This window comes from Oryctolagus cuniculus, chromosome 13 (assembly GCF_964237555.1).
Source record: "Oryctolagus cuniculus chromosome 13, mOryCun1.1, whole genome shotgun sequence".
Lineage (NCBI taxonomy): Eukaryota > Metazoa > Chordata > Mammalia > Lagomorpha > Leporidae > Oryctolagus > Oryctolagus cuniculus.
Window position 1 is genome coordinate 60,091,250 of NC_091444.1, and position 17,572 is coordinate 60,108,821.

The window sequence follows — 17,572 nt, forward strand, 5'->3', positions numbered from 1 at the left end:
CTTGAGTCATTTGCAATAGTGACCACTTCAGATTATCTTTTTATCTACATTTGCATACCTACTTGTCCTTTAAAATGTCTTCACAAGAATTCAGTTGTGTTGTTGTATTAAAGTAAAATGTTATTTCACACATAGAAAACTGTTTGCAATACAATGGGCAATAGTGTACTTAGCAGCAATAGAAATTTCCAAATTTCTTCAAATAATGGTAAAAGTATCCAAGCTAAAGAAGGGCTGGTGTAGTATAGAGAGATGTAATTCCTATCACCAATACATTGGAAATTTTCAAAATAAACTTTTTAATTTGCATCTATATATTATCCAAGTAAAAACAAGCCTGCCAATTTCAACCAAGTATAAAATGTAGATAAAATACCAATGCACTTCCCTATTTTTCAATTCTATGCTATCACTTTTCATAGGTTAAGATTACAAACCTCACAATAACAAAAAATGATGCATGATAAACAGTAACCTCTGATTTGAAAGATACACTGACTCATCTGATTTTAAATCTGAGAATAAAATTTAGAAATAATTGTACAGATAAAGTTTTTCCATTGTAAGTTATAGTTTCAAAACAATTGTGAAAGTTTTAGTGACTTAATTTTTTTTTTCTTTAAGAAAAAGCCCTGAATATACCAGCAGTGCCTGTTAAAATCAGTGAAGTCTTACAAGTGAGGTCGTAAATAAGCTCAGTCTCTCAGACCCTTTCCTTGATTCCTTCCAGGTAAGTGTGCTGTGCTCAGGAGACTCAGTGTCCAAGGGATTTATTTGTTTTCAAGGTGTAGCAGCTGTTACTGTCAGTTCAACAGGATATGGACAAGCCAGAAGTACCTAACACTGAAGAAAGTATGTCAGAACCCAAATTGGGTTCCAGGCATTATCTCTATTACCTTTAAGCATTAGTTTGAAGCAATAACATGTGAAAATCAATTACATAGTATTTACATAGGCAAGCTATATCATTTCTTACTGTATCTTTTCTCTTGACAGTTTTTGTCAAATATATAAATTGCTAGTTCTCTAGGGAGCTAATTCACCCTTTTAATGCTGCTATGTTTCAATCAATTCCTACAAATATGGCTGGATGCTGCTGTCTACTTCTGGAAGCAATAGGCATCTACTTAGGAATCTGACTTGGAATTTACAGACTCGGTGATCTGTGCAATTTTTGCTCAGAAGCTGATGAATTGTCAGCTTTTGGGTTATTTTGCTAGTGCCCTCTCACACCGCTTACAGGACTTCCTGGAGTCACTCTCAACTGGCTTTTCTGTTTGTTTCTTCTTCAGGTATGTCACCTTTTCTACCAACGAAAGCAGTCGTCCTCTAATTGTTAGATCACTATTTCCATCCAGAGACCCATCTTCATCCAGCTCAATTCCTAGTATGAAAAAAGCCAAACAAAGCACAAGAGGAAATCTTACATTAAAAACATAAATTTGGGGAAATAATTTTCAGGCCTTTAAACGTTTGCCAATCCTATCTTAGAAAAACCTCAATTCGGGACATGCTCAAGCTGACTTACCTCAAACGGTACAGTTAGAAACATACCAGGGTATTCCAATTCAATCCCATCAAGGTGGCATGTACCAATGCCATCTCACTAGTCCCAGTGATCAATTTCTGTTCACAACTGATCATAATGATAGGACTAAGAGCCAAAGGGAGCACATAAACAAGACTAGTGTCTGCAAATACTAAATGATAGAATAAAAAAGGGAGAGAACGATCCAACATGGGAAGCGAGATACACAGCAGACCCATAGAATGGCAGATGTCCTCAACAGCACTCTGGCCTCAGAATCAGCCCTTAAGGCATGCGGATCCAGCTGAAAAGCCCATGAGAGTATTACAGGCATGGAAAGCCAAAACACTCTGGCAAAAAAAACAAACAAAAAAAAACCTAAATGAAAGATCTCTGTAAGTGAGATCCCAGCGGAAAGAACGGGCCATCAAAGAAGGAGGTACCTTTCTCTGAAGGGAGGAGAGAACTTCCAGTTTGACTACAACCTTGTCTAAATATGATCAGAGTTGGTGAACTCAAAAGGCTTCCATAGCCTTGGCAACTCATGACAAGAGCCTAGGGTGATTACTGAGGCCATAAACAAGAGTGTCAATTTGTTAAGTCAACAACAGGAGTCACTGTGCACTTACTCCTCATGTAGGATCTCTGTCCTTAATGTGCTGTACACTGTGATTTAATGCTATAACTAGTACTCAAACAGTATTTTTCACTTTGTGTTACTATGTGCGTGCAAACTGTTGAAATCTTTACTTAATATATACTAAGCTGATCTTCTGTATATAAAGAGAATTGAAAATGAATCTTGATGTAAATGGAAGGGGGAAGGGAGAGGGAAAGGGGAGGGTTGCGGGTGGGAGGGACGTTATGGGGGGGGAGCCATTGTAATCCATAAGCTGTACTTTGGAAATTTATATTCATTAAATAAAAGTTAAAAAAAAAAGAAAAAAAAAAGATGGGAGGGTTGCAGGTGGAAGGGAAGTTATGGGGGAGAAAAAGCCACTGTAATCTAAAAGCTGTACTTTGGAAATTTATATTTATTAAATAAAAGAAAAAAAAACCGTGGGAAAAAAAAAAGAAAGAAAAACCTCTAAACCATTTGACAGTACTGAGTCAAGCCATCTTGTCTACCAGCACTAACAAAAATCTAAGATTCACTTGTCAACCTCTTTTTCTCTTTTTTCTCAGTTTCCTGTCTGTGAGTTCAGTGTTATCAAAAACCAGTAAAAAATACAAAAACCAAGCAGAAACCAAAAAGACTCAAAGTGAAGAAAAATTCTGCTATTTGGCCTGCCCCTTGGCATTTCTACTTTGGATGTTGCCTGCGTAGACATATAGTCATGTCTTGCCTTGTCTAGAAAGCCCCTCCCACACCTTTATCCATCTCCCATGCTTCTGAAAATGTCAGTGATATTTGGCAAGCTGAGAAACAGAACACACATAAATAGGTGTCCTAAATCAGGGGACACTTCATATCTGAAGAAATAATTCTATGGTTTCAGAGTATCCCTTTATTTATAGCATATACACAGTGTAAATTTGTGGCAGTTAGTGGCTCTTCACTCATAAGTTACATTAATATGTAAGGTTTTATTTTATTCTTTGTTAAAGTAAGATGAAAACACTACCACTGGTGCTATATAAAAATTTCAGGGAAAATAGAAATGAAGTGTAAAAATTAAAACTATAAACTTTATTTCTCAACAGATCAAGTTAAAGAGTCTTCTGTAAATGATGTTACCAGAAATTTATTTTTTTCTATGCCAGTCCTCAGATCATTGAAGAACTGAGATTCACGGGGATTTAACCACAGCCATGCAGTCTTTTTTTTTTTTTTTTACATAATTAATAAAAGAAAAATGCATGTTCTTTAAAGATTTTTTTATTTGATAGGCAGAGTTAGACAGTGAGGGAGAAAGACAGAGAGAAAGATCTTCCCTCCACTGGTTCACCCCCAAAATGGCCGCTACGGCCAGAGCTATGCCGATCCGAAGCCAGGAGCACTCTCCTGGTCTCCCATGTAGGTGCAGGGCCCAAGCACTTGGGCCATCCTCCACTGCCCTCCTGGGCCACAGCAGAGAGCTGGACTGGAAGAGGAGCAACTGGGACTAGAACCTGGCACCCATATGGGATGCCAGTGCCGCAGGCAGAGATTTAACCAAGTGAGCCACTGGGCCGGCCCCATTTAAAGATGTTTTAATATTAGAAAACAAAAAGAAGTTAGAAGGAGCCAAACAAGAACTGCAGTGCAAAGTCCCATTAAAATTCTTTTTTTTTTTTTTTTTTTTTTTTTTTTTTTTTTTTGACAGGCAGAGTGGACAGTGAGAGAGAGAGAGACAGAGAGAAAGGTCTTCCTTTTTTGGCGTTGGTTCACCCTCCAATGGCCGCCGCGGCCGGCGCACTGCAGCCGGCGCACCGCGCTGATCCGATGGCAGGAGCCAGGAACCAGGTGCTTTTCCTGGTCTCCCATGGGGTGCAGGGCCCAAGCACCTGGGCCATCCTCCACTGCACTCCCTGGCCACAGCAGAGAGCTGGCCTGGAAGAGGGGCAACCGGGACAGAATCCGGCGCCCCAACCGGGACTAGAACCCGGGGTGCCGGCGCCGCTAGGCGGAGGATTAGCCTAGTGAGCCGCGGCGCCGGCCACCATTAAAATTCTTATAAATTATTCTTGTTTGATGAGAGGAATGAGTATAGGGCATTATTGAAGTAGACAAAAATTCTCTGGTGAAGCTTTGCCAGGCGTTTTTCTACCAAAGGTTTGGCTAACTATTTCAAAACATGTCCTAATAAGCAGATGTTTTCATTTAAGATCTTCCAGAAAGTCAATAAGCAAAATGCCTTGAGAATTCAAAGAAAGAGAAAAAGAGAGAAAGAAATAATTAAACGGTTGATGTGAACTTTGCTCTTGACCAGTGGACTTTGCTTGGACTGGACTACTTCTGCCTCTTGGTAGCCATTGCTTTGTCTTCAGGGTTATAATAGTAATGTTACGTTTCACCTTCTGCTACAATTCTTCAAAGAAGTACTCCAGGATCTGGATCCCATGCCCATTAAAAACTCTGTTCTTGCCTGGTGCTGATCAGGTTTCAATAGTTTTGGAACTCATTGAACAGAGACTTTGTTTCACCTTTTCAGTCAGAATTGTGTTGAATCAACTGAAATACCTGTAGTATTGGCTATTGGTTCTGCTGTCAAACTTGGGTGGTCTTTCACTGGGACATGAAAAAGATTAATTTTTTCCCCACAAATTGATGTTGAGGTCTACTGATATGTGCATAACGCTCAATATCATCTTCTCCCTTCTCAAAAGTAATTGCCCATTTCTAAACTGCAGAATTAAGCTTCAAAAAGTATAAATTGCTTCACTATTCTTCCACTCATACTTCACTATAAATTTGATGGTTGTTTTTGCTTCAATTTTAGCAGAATTCATTTTATTGTTATAAAGTCTCTTTTCAAAATTTTTTACCCTTTTTATTGCCTCAAACTGGATCCTCTTCAGACATGTTATAACAAGCTAGCACAAGTTTATGTTGTTGCAAAATATTTTTGAAATCCATGAATAGTTGGTTTTTTTTAAATAATTTTATGAGCCTTTTAAGAACTCTCATATATCACAAAAATAAAGCTAATTCATTTTCTTCCATTGAAATCTCAGAACTTAACCACAACACTGCCTGAATAAAGACCTATGTATCAAGAATACACAATCAATTCAATTTTTAAGGTTCTCAGGGTAAAGGGAAAGAATATTCTTGTTACTAGACTTGGGTGACTAACATGCCTCTCTGCAGGCTTTCCTTAGCCATTCATTACTTTCAAAACATATATGCTGGGTTTTCTATGCCATTCCTAAAAAAGGGTCCCTAAACTGGCTTAAGCACAACTATTAGTGACTAAGTTCCTTTCTTTTTTCCTTCAAAAAGTTTTACTGAGATGTAACTGATAAACAAATACTGCACATAATGCATTTACAGAATTTAATGAGTTTGGGCATATGCATACACTCATGAAACCACCAAAATCCATCATCAAATTTAATTGTGCTTTTTGATTTTTTTGTGTGTTTGTTGTAAGAATGCTTAGCATAAGATCTACTCTCTCAAAATTCCAGGCTCATGTCACAATTATGCTAACTATAGGCAAATTTGGTATAGCAAATCTGTAAAACTAATTCATTCTTCATATCTCAAACTTTATACTCATTAATTAAGCCAACCTCTCAACCTCTTTGCCAGAATCACCTGGCCACATGTCCCTATTACACTTCCAGACACCTCTTATTAAGAGAAAAGAGAGAATTTCATTTGTCTTACTACCTCTCTATCCTCATGACTTCCCACACAGAGACAAATATTTTTCCATAATAAAGTTCTTACAGGAAGTTATAACAGGCATCATGTACATTTGTGACACATTCACATATATACTTAATTTTGTACCAATATATGTTGATGAAAAACACATTTAATAAGAGTTGTATAAGACCTTACCACAGTGTGTCATCAAATCTTCATGGAAATCCAAAAGTTGGTCACGAATTTCTTCAGGACACGGACACTCACTTTTGTCATCCTTAAAATTGAGAAGCATATTAATCTGAAAATATGGAGAAACAAGAAAGAGGAAGAATAATGGAGAAAAGAAAGCTGAATTCAGGAATGAAACAGCAGAAATTGTAGCAGTAAGGGTGTTCAAAATCTGTTTTTGAATATTCATAAATGTCCAATAAGTCACAAAACATTGTCTATTACTCAATCCAATGAGTATACAAAATAAATCAAGTCATACAAAGTTTCACAGGCTGAAAAATAACCATGTAACAGTGATTTCTCTTTCTCAATCACATAATACATTAGAATCTTCAACTTTTTTAATTAACTCAGTGATCTAAATGCTATTTTTAAAGAGTATTTGATTAGGTTTCTCTTAAATATTTGTTCTTTTCAAGTTAACTTCTATAATTTCAAGTATTTTAAAATTCTTTTTGAGGACACAGCTGCAAATAATAAAGAAGCATCTAAACACAACTGAAAAGCAATATAATGAATACATTGTTTCTGACATTAATAGTTCAATTAAGCACATTGTGGGAAACATTCTGCCATTTTTTTAGTTTGAAAAGTAATAACATTAAATTTATGAAGGGATAAAAGAAAGGTAGAAAGCTGATATATACTTTAAGGAAAGAATTTCAAGTTTCATTTTGAGAGTTTCTTTTTTGCTAAGCTTCTATTTCAGGAAATAATATGGAAATCGCATGATCCTCTTATCCAGCTTGCCCGATGATAATATTTTGCTCAGTTGTACAATAACACAACCAGTATATTAATATTAATATAATTACAATATACAGCAATTTCTTCAAATTCCCTCCTTTTATACTTTTATGGGCATATCTACTTCCCTCTTGTATGTCTTACATCCTTAAATCCTGGTAATCATTAATCTGTTTTCCAACTCTGTATTTCTGTCCTTTGAATATATTCTATAAATGAAATCATACAATAAGCTTGTATGTCTTCCTATATAATACTTTTCTCAAACAATATTTGACAAATATTAACAATATATTTCTAGGGTACAATATTATGTTTTATATACAATACAAACATTGTAGAAAGACTGAAACAAGCAAAGTAACATATCCATCATTTATGTGTGTGTGTGTGTGTGTGTGTGTGAGTGGTGAAAGAGATCATTTTGATGTCAGCAGTCTTTAGTGATATCCCATTTCATTACTGATATAGACATCTCTTCATTATTCGTCAGTGTTTTTAGGAGTTTGGCAATTTTAGTAATCTTTTAAAAATAATCAGCATATATACTCAGTTTCATTGATTTCTGCTCTCACCTATGATAGTGCCTTCTTTCTGCTTGATTCAGGTTTATTTTGTTCTTTGTTTTCCAAATTCTTGAGGTGGTAGCTTAGACGATCGATATGAATGTCTTAGTGTTCTTAAATATAAGCAATTACTGTTCTCAGTTTCCCTCTGAGCAGTGCTTTAGCTGCATCAGAAATTTTTACATCATATGTTCATTTTCTTTGAGTTCAATGTATTCTTTAACTTCTTTTGAGACATTTTCCTCCAATCATGAGTTGGTTATTTAGAAGTGTGCTTTTAATTTTTTAAGGATTTGGATATTTGCCTGTAATCTTTCTAATTATCTTTCTTATTCTTGATTTTTCCTGTAATCTAACTATATTTCCTGCTTTTTAATTTATCTTTCTAATTATCTGTCCTGTTATTAATTTCTAAATTGATTCCAGTATGGTCAGAAAAAAATTCTGTATTATTTCAATTTTAAAATGTTTGCTGAAGTTTTTTGTTTGTTTGTTTGTTTGTTTTTATCTTTGACAGGCAGAGTGGACAGTGAGAGAGAGAGACAGAGAGTAAGGTCTTCCTTTTTGCCGTTGTTTCACCCTCCAATGGCCACCGCGGCCGGCGCATTGCGCTGATCCGAACGCAGGAGCCAGGTGCTTCTCCTGGTCTCCCATGCGGGTGCAGGGCCCCAGGACCTGGGCCATCCTCCACTGCACTCCTGGGCCATAGCAGAGAGCTGGCCCGGAAGAGGGGCAACCGGGACAGAATCCGGTCCCCCGACCGGGACTAGAACCTGGTGTGCCGGTGCCGCAAGGCGGAGGATTAGCCTATTGAGCCACGGCGCCGGCCTTGCTGAAGTTATTTGATGCCCATGATACAATCTATCTCTTCAAATTCTTCATGGATAGTTAAAAAGAGTGTGCATTCTGTCAATGGGGGGAGTGTTCTACAAATACTGATAAATCCTATTAGTTGAAGACAGTGCTGAGTTTCCCTATTCCTAACTGATTTTTATGTCTAAATGTTTTATTAGTTATAGATAGAGGGCTGTTGAAGTCCCCAATGATAAGTGTGGATTTGCTTATTTCTCCTTTTATGGCTGTCAGTTTTGGCTTCTCATATTTTAGAGTTATACTATTTAGTACATATCCATTTGTCTTCTTGGTGGATGACCCTTTGTCATCATATAAGATTCCCATCTCTTTGGTAACCTTCTTCCCTCTAAAGTTCACTTTAGAGGCCAGTACTGTGGTCTAGCAGGTAAAGCCATTGCCTATAGTGCTGGTATCCTATTTGGGTGCTAGTTCGATCCCTGGCTGCTCCACTCCTGATCCAGCTCCCTGCTGATGCACCTGGGAAAACATAAGATGGCCCAAGTCCTTGGGCCTCTGCACCTGTGTGAGAGACCCAGAAGATGCTCCCAGCTCCTGGCTTCAGATGGGCCCAATTCTGGTCATTGTAATTCACTGAACTGAGTTTCTCAGAGACATCACATAGCTGGGACAAGTTCTTTAAACCTATCTTGCCAATTTCTTCTACTTGATATCTTTGGATTATTTACAACAACATCAACATAATTATTGATAGCCTATGGCTTAAGATTGCCATTTTACTTGTTTCAATTGTTCTCTGATTTTTTTTTCCTACTTGCATTGGGTTACTTGAAAAATTTTGAGAATCCTATTTAGGTTATCCATGGCATTTTTCAATTGATCTGTTTGTATAGTTTTTAGTGGTTGCTCCAGATACTACTTTAAATATTCAGAATTCATACTAAGTCTAGTGGTATTGATATTTTATCAGTTTGAATGACATGAAGAAGTTTTACTTCCATTTATGTTTGTTTATTTTCTAGTTTGTGATATCATTTTAAAATATTTCCTGACACATGAAGACCCATATCAGGCAGTTCTGTAAGTTCTGTGTTAATCATCAAACACAACTTAGAAACTTTCAGATGCAAAGTAAAAAGCATTGTATTTACCCATAGTTTAACACACTCCATTATTCTTTCTTCCTTCCAAATTTTCTGTATTTCCTCCTTCTTTCATTTTTTTGTATTTATATATCTTCTTTTAGCATTTTTGGGAGGTCTGCTGCAGTCAAATTCTGATAACTTTCCTTCATTTGAGAATGTCCTGTTTCCCCTTCATCCCTGAAGGATATTTTCGTGGTATACAGAACTCTGGGTGGAAGTTTTTTGGTGCCATTTTCTTCTGACCTCCATGCTTTTTGATGGGAAATCTGCTGTCACTCAAATTGTTTCACCACTTTTAGTAAAATACAATTTTTGAAGGTTGTTTCTTGGCCTTTAATTTTCATAAATTTGATTATGATGTATCTTCTTGAATTTCTTCCTTCATATCTTCTGCTGAACTTGAATAGGTCTTAGCCTTCATTTCTTCAATTATTCCTGTTTTCAGTTTGCCCTCTTTCTCCTATCCTTTTGAGACTCCAACATTACAAATGTTAGACAGTTGGTTATAAACATGCTGGTCCTTGAGGTTCTGTTTATTTTTCAGCCTAGGTTTCCTCTTTTCTTCAGATAAAGTTGTTTCTATAGTTCTTTCTTTAGTTCACTGATTTTTTTTTTTGCCCCCTCCACTCTGCTGTCAAGCTCAATTTTTTTGTTATTATATTTTTCAGATCTAAAATTCCAATTGAGTTCTCCTTTATATCTTTTATTTCTTTGCTGAGACTATATTTTTCCTGTTTTGAGTCAACTTAATGAAAGTTGCTTCAAATCTCTGTCAGACAATTTTAACATTTCTCCATCCTCAGTTTTGATGCTTATTGCTTGTCTTTTCTTCATTCAAGTTTTTCCTCATTCTTGGCATGATAAATTATTTTAATTAAGATATGAACAATTTGGAATTTATTCCTATAATTTTTAGGTCTTAATTAAACCTCTTATTGCTGGACAAGGGTGGACGTTTCAGTTCCCAATTCCCCACTAGACTTGCACTGATATGACTTGCTGATATGACTCTTCCTTCTCCTTCCATGGCCTCTACTGACACTTTGGAAAGGGAAGATCTCATCATTGCTCAGCAGGGATAAAATTTCCAGCTCCTTCCTCTGCTGAGATAGTTGTTTACACCCTGGTGAAGGTAGAAGTCAAGGTTCCCAACTCAGCCTTTGCTAGTAATGGGAGGGGTAGGGCACAGTGGTGTTATTATTTTTTGTATGATTTTTGGCTGAAGTAGTACAGTTATTATCTAAAAGTTTTTGTTCTTGCTAAGCCGTCCATTTCCTGGTCCTATGGATAGAAAGAGCAGGCTTCTGTACGGATTTTTCTTGTCTATACCCGTTGGTGTTTCCTGGTTGCCGACTTCTTTGGCTCCATGTCTGCGATAGATGAGGCAAAAAAGAAAACCCAGGGAACTCACCACCATGTTGTTCCTTGGGTCCCAAGTTCCAATGCCAGCCTCCCTTCTTCTACCTTGCAGAGTCTTCTTGTGTTCTCTTCTGTGTAATGTCCAGGGATTTAGTTGTACTTAGAAGGAAGAATAGGGAAAACACATGTACTCTATCTTTCCAGAAGCAGAAGTCTCTCAATAGTTTAATAGACCAAGTTATTCTGGGAGAGGTTGGACTTGTTCTCTGTTCAATAAATGGTGTTTATCGCAATAAGAAAATTCCATGTCCCGTCCCTCAAAAATTACATTATGGTGAGAAATAATAAATTATTTTCTAATCCTTAAGCCCTTTCATTAAATTCTCAAAGTAGTCCCTATATGCTTTCACTCTGAAATAACTTGGAAGTAGAGGAAAATGTTAAGAGTAAGATAATGAAGATGACATCTGTGAATTTATATTTTAACCATCATCCCTACATCCTGGTAATTTCCCACATTATGGATCCCATCCCAAGGTAGATTCTAAAAAATCCACCTACTTAAAATCAGCTCGTTCTCTGATTCAGACATGTGCCCTCTGTTCTCCTGCACCCTAAAGAAACTTAGATTTGGAGGTGAGCAATGAGACAAAGAACCACAAACAGGGTGATCAATCTTCATCAAGCAGGGTGGTAGACTTCTGTTCTTCTAAGTAAGGACCAAAGACAAAGCATCTAGAATAGAATCCTAGGAGCCAAGGATTCCTCACAAAGTGGGCAACGTCATTTCAACCAAAGAAGACTCATCTGTGGTTGGTTACTGCTCCTTCTTGTTGATCTCCAGACTCCAGGATACTGGCCTTCTCATAGAACCTGATATATACCTGACATTTTTAATAAATACCTCTTTTATTTAAATCAGGCAAGTAGATTCTTGGGATGAAACTAAAAAATACTGACTAAATCAACTTGGTTAGTTTAAACAGAACAAAACAAAAATTTGCAATTTCTGATATAATTTTGCAATGCCCAGATGCTGAGCAAACTAAGAACCTAAGTAAAAAGGAAGAATTTTCATTTCAGTCTCTTACCTGTTCTTGAGGTGGTGATCTAAATTCCTTGGTTTTCCTGGCTGTGAGTGCAGCTGACATGTTTAAGGCTTGCATAACTTCATTATATCGGAAGCGCTGATTGTCTTGGAGCTTAGCTACAAAGTCATCTGAAAAGGCTACAATGGCTTCTATCCGGTGCCGGACCTGGCAGTCACAGAGGTATTGAAGTAGTAGGCACATCTGAGGAAATGATTGAAAATATACCAAATTTAATTCCAGAATCCTTTAGTAGTTAATGTACATCAAATCACAATCTGTAGTAAGTGTGCCTAGTTGCCTACTCTTCTCCCGTTTAAACAGAATCCTGATTTTGTGCAGATAATTCAGTGCCAGTAGATGGAACATAACTTAGCTAAACCAAAAATGACAAATATGTGTTCTTTTGGTTGACACTTAACTTTCCACATCTCCTAGGCAGCAAGTGAAATGGTTAGTGATATATATAATTTAGCTAGAGATTTTTCTGGAAAGACTTTCTACCATTAATAACAATCAAGAGTGCCTTTCAAAAAAGTGTAACTGGGTTACAACATGATTGCTGGAGGAAGAATAAGGCACTACAGCTCAGAAAATCACAAACTAGGAATCAAGATGTACAAAGACATTAAAGACCTGGACTCCTGATGATATCACTGAGCTAATGCACCAATTCTAGAAGCCCAGACTTAGCATGCAAGTTAGCTAAGCAGTGAACACTTATTCGTTTAATAGTTAGCTGCGAACTCTCTTACCAGAAGTAGAAAGGATTTTTGACTGATAGAGTACATTGGTAGAAACATGCCTTATGAGAGAATGATCTGCCAAGTTTAAAAGGCATTTATATACATTGACTATCAATTATGGTATAAATACAAGGTGTTATAAAGGAGAACTTTAAAACACTGTATGAGAGGTCTTCAAAAATTTCATGCAGAATGCACAGTATGAAAAAAAACACGAATGGATTTCAAGAATGTTTACACCAAAATGAACAGCATTTTAAATTCCATTTTCCTTTTTTAAAAGATTTTTTACTCATTTATTTGAAAGGCAGAGTGGCAGGTGGGGGGTATTGGAGAGAGAAAGAGAAAGATCTTGCATTCACTAGTTCACTTTCCAAAAGCCTGTGATAGCTGGGCCTGTATCAGGTGGAAGCCAGAAGCCAGGAACTCCATCTGGGTCACTCACATGGGTAGTAAGGACCCAAGAACTTGAGCCAGCACCTGCTGCATCCCAGGATATGTAATGGAAAGAAGTTAAATTGGAAGCAGAGTGGAGACTCAAACCTAGACACTTGGCTATGGCACAGAGGCACCCTAAGGGGTATCCTAACTGCTACGCCACTCTGTGAAGTGCCCTGTGTATGACCATCTACAACAGAATCATTTCTGTCAATGCTGGCTCTGAAGTTGCTCCCATGTCCATTCCCCCCTTCTGTCTCCTTTTTCCCACTCTAGTCTGAATACCAACCCCTCCCCTCTTGCCTGGACTAGCATGATAGCTGCCTGACTAAAAGAACTCTGGATGCCCATATCATTCCTCCCTTATTTTTTTTCCTTGCAGCAGCCACATTGGCCCAATCTTGCCTCAGGACCTTTATCTGCCTGGATGCTCTGTGTGAGAAGCTCCCAGTACACCCGTCCCCATTTCCTCTTCTTTGTACCAACTAAGCTCTGAACACTTAATGCAATCTCAGTTTAAAAGTCACCAGCTCCAAAATGGTATCTTTCCCCTCACTAATAGTAATCCACTTTAAAGTTTCTTCTAATTCATTTTTTTCCTTCAGAGTATTCAATGAAACTAGCAATATGGTATTTTGAAAGAAATGCATATGTAAGTGTAGATTTCCATATGGTGATCTTCTGGAAGGCAGCTCTCAGCTCTTCTTCCCTCTCCTAGCACACAATGAATGGACCAAAGTAAGAGTTTAATAAGTGTTGACTATAGGAATGTTGAACACAAATGATGCAAACATCCAATTGAATCTAATGACTTCAGAGGCATTAAGAAAAGATCTCCAGAGATCTGGATAAACACAAAGACAGGCAATGTCTCTGCTTCCTTAGAAACATGCCAAGGGGAAGTAAAATCTTAGTATTTGAGAATGGGCAATCTACTGTCGAAAAAGTGTTCAAAGGTATGCAAGGTGGCGGTGAGGGTAAACAAAGGAGATAAAAATGCCTCCTATTTCAGGCATTGTAACACAATGTAGGTGAAATGCATCTGCAGATACAAGAGCAAGAAACAAGAAAATCGCTAATGAATGTGCAGGAGAATGAGGAGTTATATTTATAAAAAAACTACACACACACACACACACACTCCCCTAGAGAGAGGCAAAAAGGGAGGGAAGGTTGGAGGGAGGGTGAGGGGGAAAGAGAGGGAGGAAGCCACATTTCAATACCGTACTACCTAACAATTCTGAAATTCACTCAACACTTTTTCTCTGATTACCTGCAATTTTACTGGCTCTGGCAGTTTCATTTGGAGCAGGCCTTCCTTGGGCCTCTTACCCATTTTGGCTTCCTCTTCACCTGCTCCTTCTAGCTTTGTGTCTTCCACACTGGGTTCTTCCTCCAGTGTGTCACCCTCCTCCTCTGGAGTGGCAGCATCCTTAAACACACTGGGCTCGATCAACTGCAAGATGTGCCTCAGGTCCTCATTGTGGAAGATGCCCATGATGAGCAGCGTATAGAAAAGTTTGATGAGAGGCACAAAGAGGAATTCGGTGGTCCCCCCGACTGGGTCCCGGGCATGCAGACTGCCCTCTTTCACGGCTTCTGTCAGCATCTGAATGGTTTTGGCTTTTAGGATGTCCAGTGGAAACTCTGGGCTATACTGGTAACATTCATTATTAATGCTCACAAAACTGGGGGAGGAAAACTGCATCCGTGGCCTGAGGGAAGTGCTTAGGCCAATTCCTGGGAGGCCGTGCTTCTTGTTCTCATCAGGGAAGAGAGTGATGCTCTTCGTCTCCTCGGTCATGGGGACGATGAACTCATTGTTCATCATGAGCCTGGCAGTGGCATAGGAGCTGAGGTGGATGTCAATGAGCAGGTCGTAGTAGCCGGTGCGCAGCAAACCGGGCATGTACTTGTTCTCGATGGCATAAAGCAGCTGAGGTTCATCCACGTGGCTGCACAGGGCATGGGCCACCCGGTGATTGCCAAGGGCACAGACAGCTGAGTAGAGTCGGAGCGTGTGATAGTGAAATTTCAGCAACTCCTCTTGCTCTGTCAACTCTAATATGTCAACAGATCTGTAGCAGAGAGGAAGCAGGTTATAAGATTAGACATGGATATTAAAAAAAAGTCTGAATCAGTGGAAACATCTGTGTATATCATAAATTTAAAGACTTAGGAGAACAGATACTACCTTCTTTGAATGTCATATGATGTGTTTAACAGTTTCATTGTTTAAGTATCTGCTAGATGGTTTACAAGTCTTCTTGCACACTAAATTTGATGTTGAAAGTTTCCAACCACTAGTTCATGTAGTGTTTCCTTCATCTTCAATTGTATCAAGGTTATGGGCACCATTTATAAATGTATGGGCTTTAACCTGAAGCTGGGACTTTTCTTTTATTTTTCATGTCTTTTAGTTTAGTTTATTTTTTCACAACTCTAAGAATATAATGATATTCCCTCCCACTCTACCTGCCTCCCACCCACTTTTTTGGTTTCTTAGAATCTCATTTTTCAAATGACTAATTTAGTTCAAGAAGCCACAAATCTTTTCTTTAGGCTACTGCCCTGTCTCTGCCCTATGATTAGGCTATTAGACTAACCAATCAGAAATTAGTGAAAAGAACACTAAATCCTCTAACATAATTTCGCTTCTTATGTAGACCTCACAGACCCAACATCCCCTGCCAGAGTTGTCTGGGTTTCCAGCCAGGTATATGAAGCCTATGAAATGAACATTATTAATGAGCTCCTTTTATTTTTCAGCAAAATAAAAGGATGCCTTTAATTTGTAATGGAGTCAGAATTTACACTGGGCTCTTAATTCAGGTCATTGTTTTTCTAGCATGTATCATCTCTTTTCCATGTATAAAGTCTAAAACATATGGCTAGACTGTAAGAAGTGACTCCTTTTAGGACACATATAGTTCCTTTAGATGTGCTGATGTTTTCTAAGCTATTTAAATTATATATATTATTTTTGGGTGATACAGTAGCATTAAAAGTAGAAACTTGCTATACTCATAATCAAAGGAATCATTCATTTATCTGGATTGCTGTCTTTGGAGAGACAGTATTTTCTCTGTGAAAGCAGGGAGTTAGCTCTATAGTCAGTCTTCTACATCTACAGGTTTCACATCCATGGATTCAACCATGGTGGATTGAAAATATTCTTTAAAAAAATTACATTTTTTTTGCATTTTTTGACAGGCAGAGTGGACAGTGAGAGAGAGAGACAGAGAGAAAGGTCTTCCTTTGCCATTGGTTCACCCTCCAATGGCCGCCGCAGCTGGCGCGCTGCTGCCAGCGCACCGCGCTGATCTGATGGCAGGAGCCAGGTGCTTATCCTGGTCTCCCATGGGGTGCAGGGCCCAAGCACTTGGCCATCCTCCACTGCACTCCCTGGCCACAGCAGAGAGCTGGCCTGGAAGAGAGGCAACCGGGACAGAATCCGGTGCCCAGACCGGGACTAGAACCCGGTGTGCCGGCGCCGCAAGGCAGAGGATTAGCCTAGTGAGCCATGGCGCCGGCCAATGTAATAGTTTATCCATTTTAGTATTTTTTTTTTGTTCTAGTACCATTGGTTGAACTCTGTAGTTAACACACAATTATTATTAGGTGTTTAAATTTTAACTGAAAAGTGATCCCTGTTAGGAATTTGGAAAACATTATGCTGAGTGAAATAAGCCAGTCCCAAAGGGACAAATACCATATGTTCTCCCTGATCGGTGACAACTAACTGAGCACCAAAAAGGAAACCTGTTAAAGTGAAATGAACACTATGAGAAACGGTGACTTGATCAGCCCTTGCCTGACTGTTGATGAGCAACTTGATATGTTATCCCTCTTAGTATTTTTGTTTGTTTGTTCTACTTAATACTTTTGGTTGAAAACTGTAATCAATATACAATTATTCTTAAGTGCTGAAACTTAACTGAAAAGTGATCGCTGTTAAATATAAGAGTGGGAATAAGAGAGGGAAGAGATGTGCAATTCAGGACATGTTCAAGCTGACTTACCTCAAACGGTACAGTTAGAAACATACCAGGGTATTCCAATTCAATCCCATCAAGGTGGCATGTACCAATGCCATCTCACTAGTCCCAGTGATCAATTTCTGTTCACAATTGATCATAATGATAGCACTAAGAACCAAAGGGATCACATAAACAAGACTAGTGTCTGCAAATACTAAATGATAGAATAAAAAAGGGAGAGAATGATCCAACATGGGAAGTGAGATACACAGCAGACCCATAGAATGGCAGATGTCCTAAACAGCACTCTGACCTCAGAATCAGCCCTTAAGGCATGTGGATCTGGCTGAAAAGTCCATGATAGTATTTCAGGCATGGAAAGCCAAGACACTCTGGCAAAAAAAAAAAAAAAAACACAAACACACACCTAAATGAAAGATCTCTGATCTCTGTGAGTGAGATCCCAGTGGAAAGAACGGGTCATCAAAGAAGGAGGTACCTTTCTCTGAAGGGAGGAAAGAACTTCCACTTTGACCATGGCCTTGTCTAAATATGATCAGAGTCAGTGAACTCAGGGGGCTTCCATAGCCTTGGCAGCTCATGACAAGAGCCTAGGGTGATTGCTGAGGCC

At 38.4% G+C, this 17,572-nt stretch overlaps 1 protein-coding gene across 1 annotated transcript in view; it reads right to left on the reverse strand.

The window, feature by feature from the left end:
- Positions 1-17,572, reverse strand: part of RYR2 (ryanodine receptor 2) — a gene marked incomplete at its 5' end in the record, with an annotated part of 557,937 nt that overhangs the window by 201,203 nt on the left and 339,162 nt on the right. Inside the window, 4 exon segments of the mRNA NM_001082757.1 lie at positions 1,241-1,384; positions 6,021-6,126; positions 11,781-11,981; positions 14,235-15,039. Of these exon segments, the coding sequence (NP_001076226.1) occupies positions 1,241-1,384; positions 6,021-6,126; positions 11,781-11,981; positions 14,235-15,039 (1,256 nt within the window).